The 21783-nt window shown below is 42.0% G+C and overlaps 1 protein-coding gene across 1 annotated transcript in view; it reads right to left on the reverse strand.

The window, feature by feature from the left end:
* The window catches only part of SACK1B (scaffolding CK1 anchoring protein B), a 59143-nt gene extending 45965 nt beyond the window's left edge, over positions 1 to 13178 (reverse strand). The window contains exons 1-2 of the mRNA XM_087777199.1: positions 12948 to 13178; positions 7635 to 8138 (exon numbers count right to left, since the gene is read on the reverse strand). Of these exons, the coding sequence (XP_087633325.1) occupies positions 7635 to 8078 (444 nt within the window). The 5' untranslated portion in view covers positions 8079 to 8138; positions 12948 to 13178. The remainder of the gene's footprint in view (positions 1 to 7634; positions 8139 to 12947) is intronic.
* Between the last annotated feature and the right edge of the window lie 8605 nt (positions 13179 to 21783).

Below are 21783 nucleotides of genomic sequence, written 5' to 3' on the forward strand. Positions count from 1 at the left end.
CTACTTGGACTTTAGTAAGGCCTTTGACACTGTCTCCCACAGCATTCTCCTGGAGAAGCTGGCTGCTCACAGCTTGGATGGGTGCACTCTACGCTGGGTTAAAAACTGGCTGGACGGCCGAGCCCAGAGAGTGGTGGTGAATGGAGTCAAATCCAGTTGGCGGCTGGTCACAAGTGGTGTTCCCCAGGGCTCAGTGTTGGGGCTGGTCCTGTTCAATATCTTCACTGATGATCTGGATGAGGGGATTGAGTGCACGCTCAGTAAGTTTGCAGATGACACCAAGTTGGGTGGAAGTGTCGATCTGCTGGAGGGTAGGAAGGCCCTACAGAGGGACCTGGACAGACTGGACGATGGGCCAGGGCCAGCTGTATGAGATTCAACAAGGCTCAGTGCTGGGTCCTGCACTGGGGTCACAACAACCCCAGGCGATGCTACAGGCTTGGGGAGGAGACGCTGGAGAGCTGCCTGGCAGAAAAGGACCTGGGGGTGCTGGTCGACAGCCGCCTGAACATGAGCCAGCAGTGTGCTCAGCTGGCCAAGAGGGCCAATGGCATTCTGGCTTGTATCAGGAATAGCGTGGCCAGCAGGACCAGGGAGGTGATAGTGCCCCTGGACTTAGCACTGGTGAGGCCGCACCTCGAGTACTGTGTTCAGTTTTGGGCCCCTCACTACAAGAAGGACATCGAGGTGCTGGAGCGTGTCCAAAGAAAGGCAACGAAGTTGGTGAAGGGTCTAGAGAACAAGTCTTATGAGGAGAGGCTGAGGGAGCTGGGGTTGTTTAGTCTGGAGAAAAGCAGGCTTGGGGGAGACCTTACCACTCTCTACAGCTACCTGAAAGGAGGTTGTAGCGAGGTGGGGGTCAGTCTCTTCTCCGTAGTAACACGCAATAGGACGAGAGGAAACGGCCTCAAGCTACGCCAGGGGAAGTTTAGGTTGGCTATTTGGAAAAACTTCGTCACCGAAAGGGTAGTCAGGCACTGGAACAGGCTGCCCAGGGAAGTGGTTGAGTCTCCATCCCTGGAGGTATTTAAAAGACAGGTAGACATGGTGCTTGAGGACATGGTTTAGTGGTGGACTTGGCAGTGCTAGGTTAATGGTTGGACATATAACATTTTAGTTTCCCAATTCTGATACATAAGAAACAAATTTAAAGTTTAAAGTCACCCCAAATGTGTCCCCCATCCCTCAGTGCATCACTGGCTATGTTGGAAAGCTATTAGAGATCATAAGCTATGCTAAAACTGCAAGAGATCAAAAAAGGCCTATGGCAATATGAATGTGAAGTGATTAAGCCTATAGTTCTTCAGGCAAGATTGTTCCTTGCCTGAAAAAAATAGAAAAACTCAGATCTCTTGAGGATAGGAATTCAGAAGAACAAAAATAGCACTTCAACATTATCATTTTTTTTGCAAACAAGAAAAGGAGAGGGATGAAACCCAAATACACTGGGCTGGGCACTGAAAGAAGCATTTTGCCTGGGCTAAATTATTTTAAATTGACGGTTTTGTATTTATAGCATATTTTGACCTATAATTGCTTCAGCATATTGTAGTACAATGTTATTGTTGAATATGATAAAGAACATTTTAATCTACTGAATGTGCAAAAAGCACAAATGACTTTTTAAGAGCACTTTTGTTTTGACTGACAAAGATTTATGTCAATGAGAGAAAAGGTTTTAATGAAAAAATATTGCTATAAAGCACATGTGTATGCTTAATTCTTATATATATGTGAATGAGACAGACAGCAATAAAGAAATACAGCTGCCTGTAAGATGTGGTCTTTAATTTTCCCTATTCCAGTTTTAAATCCATCACCGAGGTGTGATATTTTGATAACACATTAGCACAGTTGTGACATAAAAATGGCAATGCCTATAAATTAATTACATTTTTAAATATAAAATATGAGTATCAAAGATGTTGAAATAGTCTTGCAAACCTCTGACCTGATAGAAACCTGTGAGTAAAAAACCACTGCAACTGATTAAATTTTTTTTTATCAGATTCCCACTCCCCAGGATAGCCCTAGCCTCTGCTTGCTTTTCAGTTTTGGATTGTTCCTACCTAACGGGAGGGCTACCAGGAAAAATTGTGGGTTTCATGTTTAGAGCAAGTGCATATAAGAAATGCATTTCACAGAAGTCCCAGGCTTTCCACATTATAAAAGTGCTTGCAGATGTGTCCCATCGATGGCAGTTCTCTCTGTATGCATTATAAGTGCACTGCTCTGGGACAACCCTTATGCAGAGGGAGTGGGATGACAGGGGGAGAAGGGGACAGGCAAGTAAAATAGCGTGAAGGCTCCAAAGGCAAATCCAAGCAGATAAAATACCTGAAATAATTACTTGTTGTGAGCAGATGACAAAAAATTGATACCAGGTCACACAATAATAGCACCAAGAGCAAGACACATGTCCTCTTCCAACGCATGGCATGCACCCTGTGTGATTAGAAAAGCTGGGACATGACCTCACTCTCTCTAATAAATCTATCAAAAGCTAAAAATCATGTTTCACCTGGAAACCACACGCATGACTGCCATGCTGGTTTTCAACTAACAGGAAGTCATTTACCAGAAGGTGAGTGGAAGTGGATGATGAATGCACCCTTCAGCGTAGCAGCTGAACCAAAAAGCACCTGCTGAAATCCTTGTGGGGTAGAATATTTTGGCAGGGAGAATGTTGCCTATATGTCTTCAGCTGGGAACTGAGTACTACATGTTACTCTCAGCTTAAAAAAAGATATCTACTGTTTATCAGACACTCTACAGATAATATAGAAAACTTTTGAGTGGAATGACTATTGCATTTATCTATTCTCTTTCCCTGAATTCAGCAGATTGCTCTAGCTTTTATAAACAAAAAAATGCAGCCCCTCTCTCTCATCTGCTTGGACTGCTGCAATTAATGAGCTAAGTCAAGCATTGCCACAAGCGCGATTCATTATCGTTGTTCCACTCTGTGTTCAAATTATATTTAAAATAGTTGGCAAAGGGTATTGTTGAGAGAGTAAAAAAAGATTGCTCAACGCACCCATATTCTACAAGTTTCCTTCTGTAGAGAAACATCACTCTTCATATAGGCGTGTAAAGAATTTGATTTTCTTTCATGCTATATTGCAGCCAGTACTAAATTATTATTGTATTATACACATGACCAAACGAGATCAATAGTGAATAATCATTTTTTCTGCAATACACAACCTCTCACTCTTGTCTGAAACAAAAGAAAACGAAAAAAACCCAAACTATAAGAAAATATTTTCCTTTTTATATGATTGTAAAATGAGTCAACTGTTTTTGTTTATTTGACTAAGTCCACTGCTCTAGAAGACAACACAGGCATCAGATTTTGTACATAACTCTCTCTCACAAGAATTCAAAGAAAGTCCTTTTTGACTTACTAAGGGCCTACCTACAGTGGGTCCAGCAAGACTTAACAAGTTAAGACTTAACTCGTTTACAGTGTAACTTCATTCCTTCCCAAGGGTCCAAGTTTTGCAACCCTTTCTCACATTAAAAAGCCCAACCATGAGTAATTCAGCAAAAACAACTTCCTTTTTTGATCTTCTGAAATGATAACACACTAACCATCTAAATTTCTATTTAAGCTTCTAAACAATTAACTCTTTTTAAAAGTCATACAATTATCACTGCTTTTATGAACCCAGGCTTAAGACTGCTAGTCTATTTGAATAAAATAAAGTCAGGGAAAAGTATTGCATATTTATCGAACAGCGTGCAACTTCATACATTCCATCAGAAATCCCAGAAGTATGTCAGGGAAGTCTTTCAGTGTTTTCTGGCTTGTGCTGCAAATCATCAATCCTTGGGTTGTCTAAACAACATGATTCTTTAAAAAACAGGTTTGAATTCTCTCCAGGAAGAGCTGATCCTTATTTGGATATCCATCTAAAAGACTCAGAGCTATGCATTCTCTCTAAAACTGTGTAGGAATGTCTCGGCGGTGGAGAGAGGAATCCAGTTAATGAAGTAAGAGAAAAACATACTGCCAGAAGGACCCTTCGGTGCTCTGTCCTGTCCTTTCCCTGTTGCCTCACCCTGTCAATCATGCCTGAGAAGATAGCATGAGCTGTTTCTTGCACACAGGTACAAGCCTCGTAACTGACGGTTTTGAGGCAACTCTTATGAAAATTCATATAGGGAGAGGACACTTCATTACTGAAGTCTCTATGTTACTTTAGAGTAAGAGAAGGAAGTTTCACGTTAACCTGACACAGATGAGTAATCATCTTGATACCATTTCCCAGATGAATAATCGTCTCAGAAAAAACTGCTAAACATTATCAGTTGCAGTTCAGACAGCCCAGCTGGGATGAGTCAGGCTGTAGGAGCACCTCAAGCTTCAGGGAAGCCGGAAACCTGCCAATGATTAAAGGTAGAAGCCTCCAAAACACACGAGAAATAAGGCTACTGGCTTGTTTGCAAAAGTCTGTCCATCATTAAGGTCAGACAGACTTTGCAGTGCTTTTTCCCCACATGGTTATATCAACACCTGAAAAAGACTCGTGTCTCCCCAGCTGGCACAGTCATGCCAAACAGCCTTCTTGTATGAACACAGGTTATGTTGACAGAGGAGGGTGGTTGGCAAGCTGTATCATGTGGAGATGAGGTCTAGTTACACCAACAGTAAACCCATTTTGTTGACATGATAGGTTTGACCTCAGGCACTCTGCTAACATCACATCTATTCCGCAGAAGTGCTGTAGTATAGACTGCAATGTAATGCCATCCTATGTACAACAGAGTTCCCCTGCTCTAATATGAGTTCAGAAACATGTATCACAAGCATGGATTCATCTCCTTAAAATGGTTAGCTCATTTTTCTAGGATTTAATAATATTGATCTTTTTCTGTAAGAACTCCATTATTATATTGCCTGTACTTACCATGAAGGTGATGTGCATAATTTTTATGCAGATTATGCATTTAAGAAACACATAAGTGACAAGATTTTCTTATGACACTTTTTCATAGTCACTGGTTTTAGTCTAGTGTAGCATAGCCTTACAAATGATTTTCCTTTTTAGTCAGGAAAAATCACTGTCAGCAAGCAAGTTGCTTAATGTTGTTTACAACAAGTCTTCTTAAGGTCAAAATTAACATATGTAATGATCATTTTAAGGAGTGACACTGTGATGCATCAAGCATGAAAGAGGTCAAGAGTAAGTCCACTAATAATGTCATCTTATCCTTATATATCTCCAAATATTCAAAAGAATCTAGGTTTCAACTGGCTCAGTCTCCTTCACGAATTTTTGGGCTAGTATATACATATAAATATATATCGAATGGGGTGAATCAGTGCAGAAACATTCTTTGCCTTGCCCTTGCAGGAGCTGGTTACCTACTGCACTGAGCTTTCAGGTAGCCCAGGGAAATCAGTGCCTGAAATCAGGCACTCGAGTTTGGTGCTTAAAGTTAGGTGGTATGAATATGCCCGCCTCCAACAGTCTGTTTATTTTCCCACAGAAGTTTGCCGAAATTCCCGTGGATTTTGCTTAGAGCTGTATTGGGTTTAATGTGATTTGCTGAAGAACTTGTTTATTCTTTACAGGTTTCTGTTTTTCATGTGTAACCTTTTCCTATTTCCTTTGAATATTCTCATAAGACTACACATCTCCACTACTACATAACAAAGAACCCTGTTTAATGTAACTATATTTTTATAAGTGGCTTAGGAGAAGTAGGTTAGCCTGTTTACAAAGTGTTTGCCTGCTGTAAGCATGTTTTAAATACCTGACTTTACCTTACTTAGAAATCGTTTAAACTCTTCTATGCATCTGCAGACAGAAGAGGCTGAACAACACTATGTCTTTTAGATTTAATTGCTGCTTCCTGAAGTGAGCAACCCATATCACTGTATCAAAAGTGTCATGGTTGTTGCTGTTGAGGTTGTGCGGATCAACTAAACAAACCTTTCAGCTGTCAGATTTGACAGTGACACATACATAACATCCTCTTTATAAAGTGGAAGCACCACAAGCACACTGGAGCCCCAATATAGTATGCACTCAACCTTTTTCCAAAGAGAGGTAAGAATCACACCTAATTTTTCTTCATAGCTGCATTCAAAGGAGGCAAACTCCTTAAAATGGCATTTTACAAGGCAGTACCACCAGCTAAGGGAGCTGTCGGAAAGGGACTGGATTGCATGCAGCTAGCCAGCAAGGCACAAAAAGCATGGCAACTAATGGGAAACAGCCTTTCTTCATGGCATTTCAAGACCTCATAGCAAAACTGAACTAGTCTTGGCAACAGAGTTGACTGTGTTTTTGTCATTTCCCTTACAGTGGATTCATTGGTAGCTCAGGTGCTGCAGTTGAAAAAGATCATGGAGTATCTTGGGCAAGTCATGGCCAAGGCTCACCACATACAAAAGCAGAAAACACCAAATCTCACTCAAAGGGGGCAAAGAGGGAGAGAAGTAATTAATTCTCCTCTTCCTTGTGCATACAGTCATTCTAGACGGTAAACTGCAGGATAAAAGGCCTAGTGATAACTGTATTATGGCAACAAATTATATGCTCTATCTAAATAGAGGAGACACATTGTAAAAAGATGCTGTCCTTCCCTTCCCCACCCTTTTCAGTCCATTTCTATTGCACATATTTACACACACATTTCAGCCACTGAAGTATTTATGGATGGACTCGAGCTAGAGCCCATCCTACCAATTTAAAGCCTGTAAAGTCACACAGAACCCAGTTTATTTTACCGCGAAAAAAGGAGAGCGTGACGTACTTCCTAGGAATACTTCTGAAACCTTGTCAGATCTGTTTAAAGAGGTAACGTGGCCCAGGGTCAAACAGATCTGCATGCTAATGCATTTTTTGGTGTTTTTTTTAAAATTGACACTGGAAAACAAAAGGTGGTTTGTACATACAGCACCCTGTCACTGAGGTGTAAGCAGTGTGTGCCTTAGGAAACTCAAGATGCAAGTGCCCCTAAGTGGAGACAAGTATATTTGGAGAAGTGTCCACATTTCTTATAAATTAGTCATTAGACAGAAATGACGGTAAGTCACCCAACTAAAAACTATTTCCTTGTTGCCTAAACCTCATTTTTTTTCTTCTGAGCTCTCTTTAATACTTTCTGACTAATTTCTGCAAGGACAGTTGGCATGCAAAATCACAAAACCTGACACTCTCAGCGTACATGAGTCAGATGTACACCAAGGTGTTATTTTCTTACAACAACTGGCTACCATGCCAAACCGATGCATGTTCCCACTGACGCAAGAGAGAAACCTTAGGATATATCCTGAAGTTAGATAGAATTGTATCACTTGAGGTATATTCAACTGAGGTCAAAGAAAAGGTGTACTGATTATCTACAAATTTCTCACGGACTGGTCAGCATTACAGCAAAAAGGTAATTATGCTTCATTAATCCCTCCAATTAATCCCTGATTCCTTGTAAATAAGGTTAGTAACATTGGTGCCTGTGGTACCAAGGGACCAGTCTCAGTCTGGGAAAACCTTTCCGTTTGAATTGTTAGCAGCCAGACTGTTTTTTCCTTCCAAAAGAAAAAAAAAAAAACCTCTAGTAAAACACCAACTAGATTATTATTGCCACATGCTTTTTTCAATAATATTTTTCATGTTTACCTTTCTTGCATCTCGTATCATCTTCCGAATAGTTTCCTTTATGGTGTAAGGCTGTGCTCGTGGTGGATGAAAAAGCAGATCAATATTCGTGCCACCAGAAATTCCAGGCATCAGGTAGGGCCAACCTAAGTCAAGATTTGGAGCTTCCACATCAGATTCAATGGGCCAGTAGGTTCCTGAGGAAGAGGTGTCATCAATGGCATGGTTAGAGGAATAAACTGTGTTTTGGGGAAGTTTGTGAACGTTGTTCAAAATATAATCAATTTCCTCATCTGCTAGGAACTCTGAGCATCTCTCTTGGGAAAGAAATTCTTTGTAGGCTTCTAAACCTCCTTCAATGAGAGCATCAATAGCTACTCGGTACCATTCCTTGTAATGAGGTTCAATATAGTTGTCTGATCTGCATTCATCATGTAAGGATGATAGCAAAGATGAAGTTTCCATTTTCACATATATTTTGTATAAAGTCTCTTAAACTTCCATTCGTGAGCTGATGAAATGTATCTGTAAAGAGAGAAAAGTAAGAAAACAATCAGAATATTTCTAGAGATCTATGACATGCACACAGATATTATTCAAAATACTTTTCTGGTAATGTTGCTCTAAGTTTTTCTAGCACCTTCCAAAAATTTAAAAAGGTCTTGAAAAGGCTCAGGGATTAATATTGCCAAATGAATATTAAAGAGCTAGATAAAGAGCTTCTTCTATATAAGGCAAAACTAAACACATCATAATTAAGTGATTTGATGAAGTTCTTATATTAAAAGGTACAGCAGAGCTCATAATACACTGAAGATCTCTACCACTAACACCAATACATACCCAATGCATGTTCCAATACACTACTGAAGGCTGGGTTTCAAAATTCTTTTTCTAACAACTGACAAGAGTAGTGTTGAAAGAAACACTTCAGAAACCAATTATATTTCCTACTTTTTCATGCATTAATCTTTCTCTGCAACGCATTCCTTTTCTCTGGCTTCTTTGAAACAACAGTTATTCTGGTCCTTCTTCTTATCTATCTGTTCTCCCATGCTGATCTAATCCACTTGTTGCTCCCAAGCAGGACCAGCCTACCTCATTTCAGTGAGCTATGAGGAACTCCAGAAAGATTTCTCCTCCCACATCTGGGATCAAACTCTGAATCAGCAATCTGATGTCTAGTTTCCACCCTGCTCCTTCCTTCTGCCAAAAGGAGCGGCTGCTTTAATCTTACCTTTTTTTTTTTTCCCCAAAACTTTAATAATAAGTTGTTTACTGCTTATGATTTAAAAACTCATTCTTACCATCTTTTTATTTCATTTAACAAGGGCTGAGAGGGTTGGTTCCTGCTGCAACAGTTTGGGATTTAAGGTAGAGAGAGGACAAATAGCCAATGTTTCTTCCTTCATCTCTGTGCAACCTTACGGGACTCCAGCAACTCTACCATTCACCTAAAACCTAAACTGCAATGAACTTCAGCACCGGGCAGGTAAGCCATAAAAAAAAAAAAAAAAGTGTGTATGGGGGGGATTTTCATGAGAGTGTCATGAGCATGGCCATGTAAAATAGAAACATGATACATGGTAGCACTGTTTCATCTTTCAGGGCTAGGGCATGAAGCTTAAGAGAAAGACAGCAGAAGTAGGAAGGACATCCAACGAAGGCAGAATAGTTCCAAAAAGCATATACAAAGTATAGCTTAAAAGTTAACATTGGGTTTCCCTACAAGCCTAATTAATAGTACAGCAGTATAATAGCAAGGAATAGTTGTACGGAGTTCTAATTGCATTTACCGGCACATAAACGTAACACAATTCTCCCTTCACATCAAGACCTTTCAGATATTTTTGCAAACGCTGCATTTGCTTCCTACTGTCTGCTGGGAACAGTTCAAATCTTCTTGAAAGGAAACATAAATTAGCTACATTAACCTAAAGGAATGAAAATCAAAATCTCCATATGCTACTGATACTCCAAAGTCCAATTAAATGTTCAATTAAACCAAGATTTCTGAGGAACTTGGGAAGTCTGAGGTTAAAAAAAGACCAAGAAAGAAAAATCCAGATCTGAGGCTGGCATCAGCATGTCATATGAAATAATTCCATTTGAATCCTGTCTCTCAGCCAAGTAGCAGGGTAGATCTTCCCAGATAGGATTGCTTTCGAGCCTGGGGGAAAGGAGTGTTTCTGGCTGCTTCCAGAGTAGCTCTTTGTGGTGAACTGGAAAGCAGCAAGCAAAAGGGATCTGATTGTGAGAATTACATGTATTCCTGTGACAGGTATCCAGGACTTCGCTCTACGCTGCTCTCACAGGCAGAAATAAAACATTATAAAATAGGAGTGATACCGTTTCACTTTGCCCAGATGCTGACACAGCCCGTGGTGTAAGGTGACGCAGAACCGAGCACGCGGTACTGACAAGACAGACCGATTCAAAGGTCAAGCTCTCACAGTATTGCAAAATTACAACTTTCGCATCAGTGTCCCATGGAAGCCAAGCATCTGAAACAGCTTTTTAAGACATTTTAGATGAAGAATGAAAAACTACCAAGAGTACAAAATGCAGGATTACTCAGCTGAGTTGTTCTCAAGAGTCTGAACACTGATACAGGTGACTTTACTGAGAATCTAATACATGGCTCTTGTAGGGCCCTCCAGGACAAGTAACTCTCTAAACAGTGTAGTAAAAGTCAGTCATATCATGACATTTGAGACTAAATCTGATTTTACAAAGGCAAATGAAAGACATTTCCAAAATTCGTACTACTTTCGAATGGATATACTTCTAAAATAGGAATTTTGCCACTGATTTCATCTATGCAGTTGAGAAAGACAGAAGTATTTATTTCAAAAGCTTATCTAAATCCCTTTTTTCTTCTTCTCACTCTTTCCTTTGAAAATAATATAAGGAAACAGGGCTATACTTAACATGTAAAGTTGTGCAATATAAAATATTGAATGTTATGAACAAATAAAAGGCAAAACATGATTGCATGTGTGTGCTGGCTCACGTGCGTTTTTTGTTTGGTTTGGTTCTTTTGATTAGTTTTTTGTAACAGTATAGTATAGTATATTGTTTGACTTTTCATTGAAAACAATGAATTAATTAATTGCGACATAGGTCAAATGCAGTAACTTATGCTCAGACTTATGCTGAAAGCAGGGTATAAATTTACCATAATCTTGGAAAGGTGAGACTTCTAGTGCAGCGTCTTCCAAACAAGAATAGTTATTTTCCAGTGAACATCTTTGATGTTGATCTTTGATTTGCAAGTGCTGTTTATAAAAGAAGCTTAAAGCAGTGCACATTTATTTAAGAAAGTAAATGTAAAATCTGTCAGCACGGAAATAAATCACAGAACAGATGAGAAAAATGAAAAAATTATAATTCTGGTTTTTTGAATTAAGGACATAAGCATACGATACATTCATAAGAAGAAACAAAAGAAAACGCCCAAATTAAAATGATGGCTTCAGGTATGTTTAACAAAAGCTCTAGATGTCTTGACACAGGTATTGTCCTCCTTAGAAGGTAAGAACTATTTTGTAGGAAATGTACCTATGAAACCAATATAATTTTGGATAGAGAGGCAGAGGTTCAGATAAAATTCTAAAATAAACTTTTTGGTGTCTTCTTCAACTGTGTATAATGATTTCTGCATAACCAACTTGATTCTTCGAAGATCCTCGTCAGGTCAACAATTCTATCAGCAAGGTTGTGCAGAATGAGGCCCATCTCGGGAGGCTTCCAGAGCTTTATCAGACTTCATGTACATGATTACAACTTTTACCAGCACCAGGAAAGCTGTTGTTCATCCTCTGAGAAATAACCTTGGCTGTTAATCCCAGCCCAGTGTATCTGCCATCTTCTCTGCTTGGGCACAGGAATCGATTACTTAAAACTTTTTTATTAAGTGCCATTGATGGGCTTAAATTGAATTTAAACTCCAGTGCAGCTGCTAAAACTAAATCTTTTGCTGAAGAACATGAATACTGAATCCTGCACTGATGTGATCATCTTGTCCTTCTACTAACAACGTGCTCGGACCTTTCCAGTGCCGTTATCAGGAACCCAGCAAGAAGAGAGTTTTTTCTTTGACAGAAAAGTAAACGTGCCTTTTTGCAGAAAGATACAGAGAGTATCCCAGCTTCTACAAAAGCAGCAGATGACAAATGCCCACTGAAGAAAATGATGCAACATTCCGTGGTGGTTCCAGGAGAACAGTCCTCCAGGCTAGAGCTAAAGACAAGCAACTTCCCTGCCTTTTTTTCTCAGGATTTGAAAAATTTCCTATTCAGCAACTTTGGGGAGCAGCTCTAACCCCAGGCTCAAACAGCAGGTCCTTGGCAAGGCCCTGGCCATGGTGCTCCCTTCAGGACGTCCTTCTCTCTTTTCCAAAGGAAATGTCATTGCTTTGACAGTTTCTGCATAAAGTTTCAACCTTGCCACCTCAGCTAAAGGAAATTTAAACCACGGGAACATCTTGTCGCTGGCCCCTCTCTCAGGTATGGTTTTTGGGGCATTCACCTGAGCACCTCTGACCCGCGGCTCTGCTGAGGAGCCTCCCCAGCTATTAAGGGCCTGGTGAGACCAGCTTTTAACAGAATAAGCAGGCGTTTTACGACAGCTGCCTTCCACCAACCTTTGTATTAAGGAATTGTATCAAGAATAAATAATAATTACCTACACTAAGCAGTGACAGGCAATTATTTAATCATTAATGAAATTACAGTATTTTCCGTGGATGCAAAGGGCATCAAATTCAAGTGAAAAACAACACCGCAAGCGTTCCCGCTTTTTTTTTTTTTTTTTTTTTTTTAACCAGAAAGTTAACTTTTCAGGCAAAACGGAGGCGACCAGCCCTCCGCTGGCGCCGCCACGTGCTCGGAGACGCCCCAGCTGGAGGACACCCCGCACGGGTGTCACCCCCGGCCACGCCGGGCCGCGACGCCCCACGCCCCTCCGGCACCCCGGCGGCGCGGGGGGCGGCTGGCGCAAGGCGGCCCCGGGGGGGAGCGCGGCGTGGGAGCCCGGCCCTGCCGGCCGCCCGGCCCGGCCCTTCTCCCGCCGCTCGGCGCCGGCTCCCCTCAGGTGCCCGCGGCCGGAGCCGCGCCGCCGCCGCCGCCCCTCCACTTCGCGATCGCCGCGCCCCCGTTTCAAACGCCCCGCGGCTCCGCAGGGAGCGGGCCGTTGGCGGGGCGGGGGGCGGCCGACCCACCCGCCCGCCCGCCCGCCCGTCCGCAGCGCGGGGGCCGGCGGGGGCAGAGCCTGCCCCTGCCCCTGTCCCTGCCCCTGCCCGTCCCGGGGGAGGCAGCCGGGAGACCCACTTACCGCGCCGGTGCCCCGCGGTGGGGGTCTCGCCTCCGGAGCGGCGGGGCGGCTGGACCCGGCTGCTGCGATCGCGGCGGCGGCGGAGTCAAGGCGGCGCAGGGCTCATCGCAGGTACTTCCCGTCGCTCTCAGGCGCGGTGGGTGTGGAAACCAGTTACAACATGTCAGGACGGTGTCGCACCAAACCCGCCGCCGCGGGAGCGGGGCAAGGACTTGTCTGAACTGGGGAAGCCCGGCCCTAGCGCGGAGCGAAGGGCAGCACCTTCCCAGGGGCGCGGCGGGGCCCCCCAGCCCGGCCCCGGCCCCGGCCCCGGCCCGCCCAGCCCCCCGGGGGGGCCGGCAGCCGCGGGCGCCCGCGGTCCCGCGGGGCAGGGGCCGGGCCGAGCCGCGCAGATCGGCAGCCCCGCGGGGGGGCCCTGGAAGCGGGGTGTGCGTGTGCGTGGGAGATAAAACTCAAGGCAAAGGTTGGCTTGAAGAAAAAATAAACCCGTCAGCCTCGAGTCACGGTTTCCAGGTTAACTCCAGGGGAGCAAGTCACGGCAAGGGAGCGATACCCGTTTGAGACCTTTAAATTAGGTTACGTGGATGAGCCCCCTTTCCATAGCTCAGTTGCTTTAAAATGCTCTTCTTTTTATTCGTCATGTCTCAGGTTAGAGAAACGGACCTGAAGGCAGAGCTCTCCCATCCCGGCTGTGGTGCCAGCCAGGCCTTCCTGCAGCCAGCGTCATCCTCCTCACCTGCCCGCAGGCTGGGCACGCCAACACCACAGTCCCGTGTTTGGAAACGTTTGAGAGTCCTCTCTGAAAGGCTCTTCCAAAACACGATCATCTTTTTGCAGGATCATGCAACCGCCAACGGATCAGCACGTCACATGTGTGCATGACTTAAGCACACCGAGGCTTAAGCACACCCAGTTTTCTTTGTCATTTTAAATTAACAGCAATAGATAGAAAACTTTTTATAGGCTTTGTCCGTATCATACCCTGTGGTACATAACTGCAGGCCACTTTTTCTTGGGCCATTTTAGACAATGCAGTGTAACCATGACACTTATGCTTTATCAGCAATAATTCATCCAGTCTGGCTTTAGGCACAAACGTTTTTTCTAACCTTTACCGCCCAATAGTAGGTGCAGGGTATATCCTATTTCTGAAGCTAAGCATGGTTCTACTGCAACTTTTTGATGACGGTTCTCTAAGAAAAAAAAAAAAAGGTAAAAATATGCAATATCTGTACAACAATATATGTATATAAACATATAAGTCTAGTGGCCACCAGGCAGTGACTTTTTTCTGTACAGTTAATTTAGGTAATGGAATGTACAAGAGGAAATAGTTGTTGTCAATATATTCATGGACTACCCTTTACAGACATAGGATCGCCTGGATTAAATGATTAGACTCTTCTCACACCCGAAAAAGAATTTCCCTGGTTTTGATGAAAACTAAAGGGGAAAAACTGCTGCAAAAACAAACAAACTTTTAAAATGTACTTAGTACTTTTTAGTTAGTTAGTACACAGCACTTTTTATCCCATGAAAATGTGTGGTCAGGAAGGAGAACATGTTTCTGTGGAAACTTGTCCATAAAGAGGTGGGGCCATGTAAATTTTTAACAGAGCTGATCTATTTTCTAAAATTATTTTTGAAAGGGTAGGAAGGTAGATGGATGATCACAAAAGCACTTTTGACCTTGACTGAATCGGTTGGACTTTTATTACATAAAATTTACAAGTATTACTGGGTTTTTCTTTTAGAGAAGTCAGTGGTTGAGTACCGGCTTAGCATAAACAAAAAGCTGTAATAAGACCAGTAATAGCTTTCTAAATAAGGAAATCTGCATGAAAAAAAGGACCTAGGTTATTTTGCTACATTAGTATCTGTACAAGAAGAGGTTTTACTCTGTGCCTTTACAGCGCCCAGCTCAGTGGGAAACTGATCTAATACTGAGATCGTAAGCAACATGCATGCACACATGCAATACAAATGAACACTACAGTATAAAACAGCAACAATAATATCAGTAATAATAAGGCATTATTGTTGCTGTTCTTACTAAGGAGAACGATGGGATCTCTAAGTAGCCAGTACACTGTGACAACTTTAAAATTAATGGGTAAACAGAGCGATGAGAAGAGATGAAGAAAACTTAAACAGATTTTTTAAATACTGAGAAAGCCCTTGAATAGAAGATAGAAAAAAGGGATGGCAAATACTGTTGGTGATTCTTCCACGTAGTTGGGGGCTGCCTGAGTTTATCAACTGAAGCCCTCCAGCAGCTGTACCAGACCAGACATTTCGTAAAACCTAGTTTGGATAATGTGTTTTGGAAATCAGCTATCCACAGTCAACTGTCAAAATAAAGAATGTTTTTACTCTGCAGGTAGTAAACTTCGGGGTCTTGCAGCCACAGGAGACAGTGGAGGCAGACGGTATGAGCAAGCTCAATAAGTGGTAAGAAATTCTTAAATAATAGGTATAAAACTGGATTCTAAAAGGATGAGGCAGGGATATGCCCTTCAGCATTCTTACTCCTAGAGTTGTGGAGCTGCAGCAGTTTGAGGGGAATAGACTGCAGAAACTGGCCAGGCTCTCATTTGCCTAAACAGCCTTCCCTTTTGCCATTGGAAACATAACATTGGGCAAGACCAGTTGAAGCATCTGATTGATTGGAAGCATTTTACTGGAATCCCACTGATTCATGAAGCCTCAAAACTACAAAAAAAGTTCTTATTATAGACATAGCTTTTCATGGGAAAAAAGAATCAACTCTGTATGTTTGGTACCAGCATCTTGAGAATGTAATCAGAAAGAACACCAATTGTCTTAAGTGGCCTGGGGAGTCAGATGATGGTGCTGATGGATGATCATCTCTGTGACTTCCATCCAGTTTCCAGTTGTCAGTTCTGAGACTTTTTTTTGTATTGACAGATCATCTTCCCATGAATGGGTCTAGCTGAATACAAGCAGAAGATAAAAGATGGTTATCACATATACAAAGACACCAGTCCATAAGTTTATGATATGAATAATTATTAAGGATAAATATTTATGTGAATGATACTTATATTCCTTCTGCATGCTTACTAAGATTTAATTTAGATTTACTAAAGGGGACATTTGTTTGGAAGCAGTGGATGTTTATACAATTCATGACATCTGTGAGTTGAGCTTCATTAGATTTTCAACAGATGAAGAAAAGTACAGTCCTGAAGATTCATACTATTTACAAATCAAAGGCCATCTTACCTAAAGCATAAGCACAGAGACTTCACGCACTAATCTTATAATTAGAGGAAATGTACTATTACAGATATAAAAGGAGCTGCACTGCATTTATACAAAGCTTGATGAGTACTGATACAAAACCCCACCTTTCATAAAGTAGCAGAGAGAAAAATGACAGAGAAAAGTACAAATTAATATGGAAAAGCAGGTGTCCTACTCTCAGCACATGTGTTTTCAAACTAAATAATCATAACCTACTCTATTTGGTATCATATTCTTAAATCAGGGATACATTAATTTGGTCATAGTGACATAATGGAAATACTTGGCAATGTCCAAACACCGATTCGTTTATCAATTACCCCCACAGCTTCTATCAAGAAATGGCCAGTAGTTGAAATACAAAGAATTAAAGTCAAGATCTTTCACTGAGAGAGGGTTTCTAACCCATATATGGTGGCCTGGGTATATATGCTATATACTATATGGTAGATTTTTGTCCTAGGTCAGGTCCCGTGTGAAAGCCTTGTGCAAACCTACTGAAATGACTTCAGGTAGTTCAATTGTGAAGAGAATCTGAGGTTTTAAGGAATTTATGGTAAGAGATGAATAAAATTATGCAAAACATCTTATTTTTGAGACACAAGTAAATAAATAAAAATCCACCAGTCTTTATTTTCTGCCCCCAATATATATCGCTGAGAGATAGGGTAAAAGGGCAAGGTGAGAGGGATGATTGAACGTGAAGGTATTCAACAACTTCTTTGCCTCCATCTTCACTGGCAACCTTTCTTCCCACACCTCTCAAGTGGATGGACTGCAAGATGGGGACTGGGGGAGCAAAGTCCCTCCCGCTGTAAGAGAAGATCAGGTTTGTGACCATCTGAGGAACCTGAACAGTATGGGACCTGATGAGACGCATTGCAGAGTCCTGAGGGAACTGGCTGATGTAGCTGCCAAGTCACTCTGCATGATATTTGAAAAGTCACAGCAGTCAGGTGAATTCACTGGTGACTGGAAGAAGGGAAACATTGCACCCATTTTTAAAAAGGGTAGAAAGGAGGACCCTAGGAACTACTGACCTGTCAGCCTCACCTCTGTGCCTGGGAAGATCATGGAACAGATCCTCCTAGAAGCTGTGCTAAGGCACAGGGAGGACAGGGAGGTGATTCGAGACAGCCAGCACGGCTTCCTCAAGGGCAAGTCCTGCCTGACCAACCTAATGGCCTTCTATGATGGAGTGACTACATCAGTGGACAAGGGAAGAGCTATGGATGTCGTCTATCTGGACTTCTGGAAGGCCTTTGACATGGTCCCCCATAACATCCTTCTCTCTAAATTGGAAAGATATGGATTTGATGGGTGGACTGTTCGGTGGATGAGGAATTGGTTGGGTGGTTGCATGCAGAGGGTAGTGGTCAATGGCTCAATGTTAAGATGGAAATGGGTGACAAGTGGTGTCCCTCGGGGGTCCGTACTGGGACCAGTACTGCTTAATATCTTCATCAGTGACACAGACAGTGGGATCAAGTGCACACTCAGCAAGTTTGCAGATGACACCAAGCTGAGTGACATAGTTGACACGCCTGAGGGACGGGATGCCATCCAGAGGGACCTGGACAAGCTCAAGAAGTGGGCCCATGTGAACCTCATGAGGTTCAACAAGGACAAGTGCAGGGTCTTGGACCTGGATCGGGGCAACCCCCAGTATCAATACAGGCTGGGGGATGAAGGGATTGAGAGCAGTCCTGCAGAGAAGGACGTGGGGGTACTGGTGGATGAAGAGCTGGGTATGAGCCAGCAGTGTGTGCTTGCAGCCCAGAAGGCCAACCATATGCTGGGCTGCATCAAAAGAAGCGTGGCCAGCAGGTCATGGGAGGTGATTTTGCCCCTCTACTCTGCTCTGGTGAGCCCCCACCTGCAGTACTGCATCCAGCTCTGGGGTCCTCAGTACAGGAAAGACGTGGACCTGTTGGAGAGGGTCCAGAGGAGGGCCACAAAAATGATCAGAGGGATGGAGCACCTCTGCTATAAGGAAAGGCTGAGAGAGCTGGGGTTGTTCAGCCTGGAGAAGAGAAGGCTGCGGGGAGACCTTATTGCAGCCTTTCGATACTTAAAGGGGGCTTATAAGAAAGATGGGGACAGACTTTTTAGTAGGGCCTGTTGTGATAGGACAAGGGGTAATGGTTTTAAACTAAAAGAGGGCAGATTTAGTCTAGATATAAGGAAGAAATTTTTTACGATGAGGGTGGTAAAACACTGGAAGAGGTTGCCCAGAGATGCCCCGTCCCTGGAAACATTCAAGGCCAGGCTGGATGGGGCTCTGAGCAACCTGATCTAGTTGTAGATGTCCCTGCTCAAGGCAGGGGAGTTGGACTAGATGACCTTTAAAGGTCCCTTCCATCCCAAAGCATTCTATGATTCTATGATTCTATAACCACTTTGACAGGCCTGTGTTGGCACTTACAAGGACCTGCTTTTGGCCTAGTATTCACCTCTCTGCTTGGAGGTGAGGTTGGCAAAAGCATGAAAGGTCTTTGTCTCTTTCCATTCCCAGAAGGGCCTGAAGCTAGTTTTCTTCCCATTGCTGGTCAGTGGATGCTTAAAGTGTTCAATGTTACCCTACTGTTCGCTCGGGTGCCTGTGGTCCTAATGAGCTTTGTAAATCCAAGCCCATCTTTCATGTAACCTTTTTCTAATGCCGAAATTCAGGAAGGATTAAAGTTTTCCTAATGCCTTTGGGAGATGTCTGGCCATCAGTAGTAATACTGACAGAAGTAGAAGGGAAAAATAAACCAGGGAATAGAGCAGCCTATATCAGATAATAAAATCACATAAAAGTCTCAACAGCACAGAAAGTTATGTTAATGTTCCAAAGCCTCAACATCGTAAGTTTGAATGCAGCTGCTAGAAATGGCAGGCTTATTCTTTTCTGGGTAGATTCATGAACTGCCAATGAAGTTATAGCCAAGGAAGTTATTATGAATGGTATAAGCAGTAAACAAGTTCCAAACATATTCCATCCTCAAAGACAAGGTGTTCTTAACTGTCCACATACCTGTCCAGAAAACACAAATGGCCTATGATTAGGGACTGGTCATTGGCTGAATGATACAAAGCAAATGCTGGCGTTCACACATGAGCTCAGCAAATGCTATCCCCTGAATTCGATGCTTTACTGGTGAAGTTGTTAACTTATATGTACAATTAATGAAACAAATATAATTTACTCTGCATTTATCAAGCTCTCTTCAGAATTAATGTAGAAGTAGTGTTACTCTGACCTTGATAAACTAAGGGTGTTGATACCGATTTTTAAGTAGAGGCAATGTCTTTCATCAAATCAGCTGTTGTGAACAGTAGACAAGCTTATGGACACTGAAGCTTCTCTAAGTCTGAAACAGACAGAGCAAACTTCAAATCCAAGTACAAATTCTGAACAATTGCTCTGAGTTGAATTAAAGATGTTTCAAGTACAGAAGAGAAAGAACATACAAATACAGGAGTAGATATAGTAGGTCCATCTAATTCAACATCATGTCTCTGATGTAAGTGGTTAGAACAAAATATTTGGGCAAGTTTGTAGTCTCCCATCTTCAGCTGCCAGCTCTTTCAGAGGCATATGTGAGTTGGAGATGACGGATAAAGTGCGCTGAAAACTCAAACATAACTGAAAACCCAAGTAGAGAAAATACAGAATCACTTGTTTCAATATGTTTTTAAAAACTCTTGCTGTGAGGTTGTGGGAGGAAGGAGATACATTGTGATGGCACTTAGGCAGTGCTGTCTGTGACAATGAGACAACGAGATGCAACAATCACAAGTTGCGGCAAGGGAAATTCTAATTGGGCACCGGAAAAACTGCTCTCTGTGAGGGTGGTTAAGCACTGGGTTGTGCTTCCTGGACAGACTGTGGGATCCACCTCCGTGAAGATTTTCAAAACATGACTGGACAAGGCCTTGGCCATCCTCTTTTAATTTTTCAGTTAGACTGGCTTGAAGCAGGAGATTGGACTAGATGGCTTCCAGAAACCCTTTCCAACTTAATTTTTCTGTGATACTGTGATTCTATACTTATTCTCTTTCCTGTAACAGTTGTAATTCTGACAGAGTTTACTCCATCCCTAGAGTGGTAAAGTCCTCACCAGAGTTTCACTAAAAGGCAGTTTTCCTTTATGCTTCTCTGTTGTGTGTTAGATTATAGTCCCCAGTCTTTAACTGGAATTACTGGTGATAATCAAAATTTTGGTTTTACGAGCTTCAGAGTTTTATATTATCAGCACATAAGAGCACTGTAGAAGTTACCTCTAGGAAACTGAGGGGTTTGCCAGTTCATAAGAGAAGCAACTGAGAAATAGTGAGAAGAAATAGCTTGAGATTATGAAATAATGTTATTACCTGATTGTATCTACTAATATTATGAGCAATGGAATGGCTAATTTCTCTGATACTTACATTGGCTTTGGAGTTAAAAGAGCAAGAGTAATGGAGACCAATGGAGACCACTCCCAACACTGGAGTCTTCAGTTAGCTGTTAATGTCCTTAAGGTCTGTCTTGAAATCCTGAAGCCCAGAAATATGTATTGTTTCTAAACACAAGCTTAGATCTGAAACCATAATTCTGTGATGCTATGTGGGTTCCTTATATACGGAATATACACAATTATCACTTATTAAACTGCAAGTCAAGCAAAACAAATAATGTGAGAATTTATTGGTTATTATTGGACCATCTCATGTCAGAGAGAAATTTTGTGTCAAATGTTTACAAACAAACAAGCTGAAAAGTTTCCGTACTTTATGAATAACATAGATATGGCTGCAAGAGATTGTGTTGTGCATCAAACCTTGAAATAATTCAACACTTAGAGTCCTCTATGATATTTAATGGTTAACCTGAAACAGTCAAGCTCCTGAACAGTATCTTTGCAAAATATACTCATAAATTCAAACGTTTGTGGATTCTCTCCCTTCCCTTCAGCTATGTGAAATGGAAAATTGTTAACCTGTGCGATAAAGGCCCAGAGGTGGATTTGAGCTATCATCTTACAGTTACCAATTATGAGACATCATGTGCTTGCAGTTCATTTTGATCAAACAAATTCATTAACATTTAAGTGGCAATCCTAATCTGACTTGTACTTAATTAGTAAATGAATAAGGGTAGTTCAACTCAGGACAAAAAATACATAGACTAAGGAGTAATTCAGTAAAAATGGCTAGGTTATGAACATGGAAATTGGCAGTTGCCCTTGCCAAGAATTAAACTTGTGTTAAAATGGAATCATTTATACAGAAAAAAAAAAATGTTTTGAATCTAGAAAATATCTAAAGTTCAGTCATGCTGAACTATAAATGCATGGCAAGCTAGAATGAGGCAGACTATCATAAAAATGTAAGGCAGCATAAAAACCTTCTCCAAATGAAGTAAACACTATCCTTTCATTTTTTATCAAAGCCTAAGCAACCTCTGAATGAAGTAGCCAAAATGATTTCAACTCTAACAAGGGACTTTGATGACTAACACAGGACCTCAGGCACCTGTGTTGAAAATTGCTCATCAAATAAACCCTTCTCAACTGTTATTTAAACTGACTCCACAGGGTCTTAC

This window comes from Nipponia nippon, unplaced genomic scaffold (genome assembly GCF_047370975.1).
Source record: "Nipponia nippon isolate SJK-2023a ecotype South Korea unplaced genomic scaffold, ASM4737097v1 scaffold_4, whole genome shotgun sequence".
Classification (NCBI taxonomy): domain Eukaryota; kingdom Metazoa; phylum Chordata; class Aves; order Pelecaniformes; family Threskiornithidae; genus Nipponia; species Nipponia nippon.